Source organism: Onychomys torridus, chromosome 4 (genome assembly GCF_903995425.1).
Source record: "Onychomys torridus chromosome 4, mOncTor1.1, whole genome shotgun sequence".
Lineage (NCBI taxonomy): Eukaryota > Metazoa > Chordata > Mammalia > Rodentia > Cricetidae > Onychomys > Onychomys torridus.
In genome coordinates, this window is record NC_050446.1 from 65,358,135 (window position 1) to 65,359,380 (window position 1,246).

Here is a 1,246-nt window from a genome sequence, read left to right on the forward strand (position 1 = left end):
TCAAGAAGAAAGTCTTATTCTATTCTGACTTAACAGTTTTTGTAGGAGCTTTCCCATACAATTTTTCATCTCTGAGTTTCTCAAAGTATATATTAAAGGATTCAACATGGGAGTGACAATGGTATAAAATACAGTGATGGCTTTATCAAAAGGAAAACTAGAAACTGGTCTAACATACATGAAAATACAGGGAACAAAAAAGAGGAAAACCACAGTGATATGGGAGCTGCAGGTGGATAGAGCTTTCCGCCTCCCTTCCTGACTGTGATTCTTGAGAGATCTTAGGATGATTCCATAGGATAGTAGGAGGAGGATGAAGATCACTATACATATGGCCCCATTATTGCCAATGACAGAGAGGCCAATGAAGTAAGTGTCAGTGCATGCAAGTAGCAACAGTGGGTAGATATCACAGGCAAAGTGGTCAATGATATTGGGACCACAGAAAGGAAGTTTATACACAGCAAGAACCTGAAACAAAGCATGTACAAAACCTCCCACCCAGGCCATCACTAAGAAGATGATACATACCCGTCCATTCATGATAATCAAATAATGCAGGGGCTTACAGATGGCCACATAACGATCACAGGCCATTGCTGCTAGAATAGCAATCTCAGTACCACCAAATAAATGCTCTATAAAGAGCTGGCTGATGCAAGCTGTGAAGGAGATGGTCTTTTTAACACGGAGCAAGTCTGCAATCAACTTGGGTGAGATGGCAGTGGAATAAACTGCATCTATGAGTGACAGAGAGGCAAGGAAGAAGTACATTGGGGAGCCCAAGGAGGGGCTGACAATCACTGTCCCCACTATGAGCAGATTTCCCACCATTGTCACAATGTAGATGAGTAAAAACATGACAAATAATGCTTTTTGCCCAACAGGATCTTGAGTGAAGCCCAGCAGGACAAACTCGGTGACATTGTTGTTCTGTCCCATTTATTTCTCTGTCAGGCTTGTTTCAGAGAAAGATCAGGAGAGTAGGATCTGCCATGAATTGTGAACAAGACTATTAGACCATTTTACCATGATGCACATACTGTCTTCTACAGTAGTTAACCTATAGTAGATATTTAGTAAATATCTGTTGAGCTTCCCCCTGAAACCAATTTCATTCCATTTCTATTAATAAATCTCTAACTACTAGGTTTATCTCAATATCAGTGAATCTCTAGACATAAATGCGGACAGAGTTATCTGTGTCACCCTCACATTTAAAAGTAGTTATTTAAAATTCATTACA

At 40.0% G+C, this 1,246-nt stretch overlaps 1 protein-coding gene across 1 annotated transcript; it reads right to left on the reverse strand.

Annotated features, from left to right (window-relative positions):
- Nucleotides 1–942, reverse strand: LOC118582669 (olfactory receptor 4A5-like). Its single transcript, XM_036185707.1, has one exon. It carries the CDS (start codon nt 940–942, stop codon nt 1–3), a length of 942 nt encoding a protein of 313 aa, XP_036041600.1.
- Nucleotides 943–1,246: the final 304 nt, after the last annotated feature.

Coding starts and splice junctions, on each gene's coding strand:
- LOC118582669 (XM_036185707.1), bottom strand. CDS start 942: ATGGGACAGAACAACAATGTCACCGAGTTTGTCCTGCTGGGCTTCACT.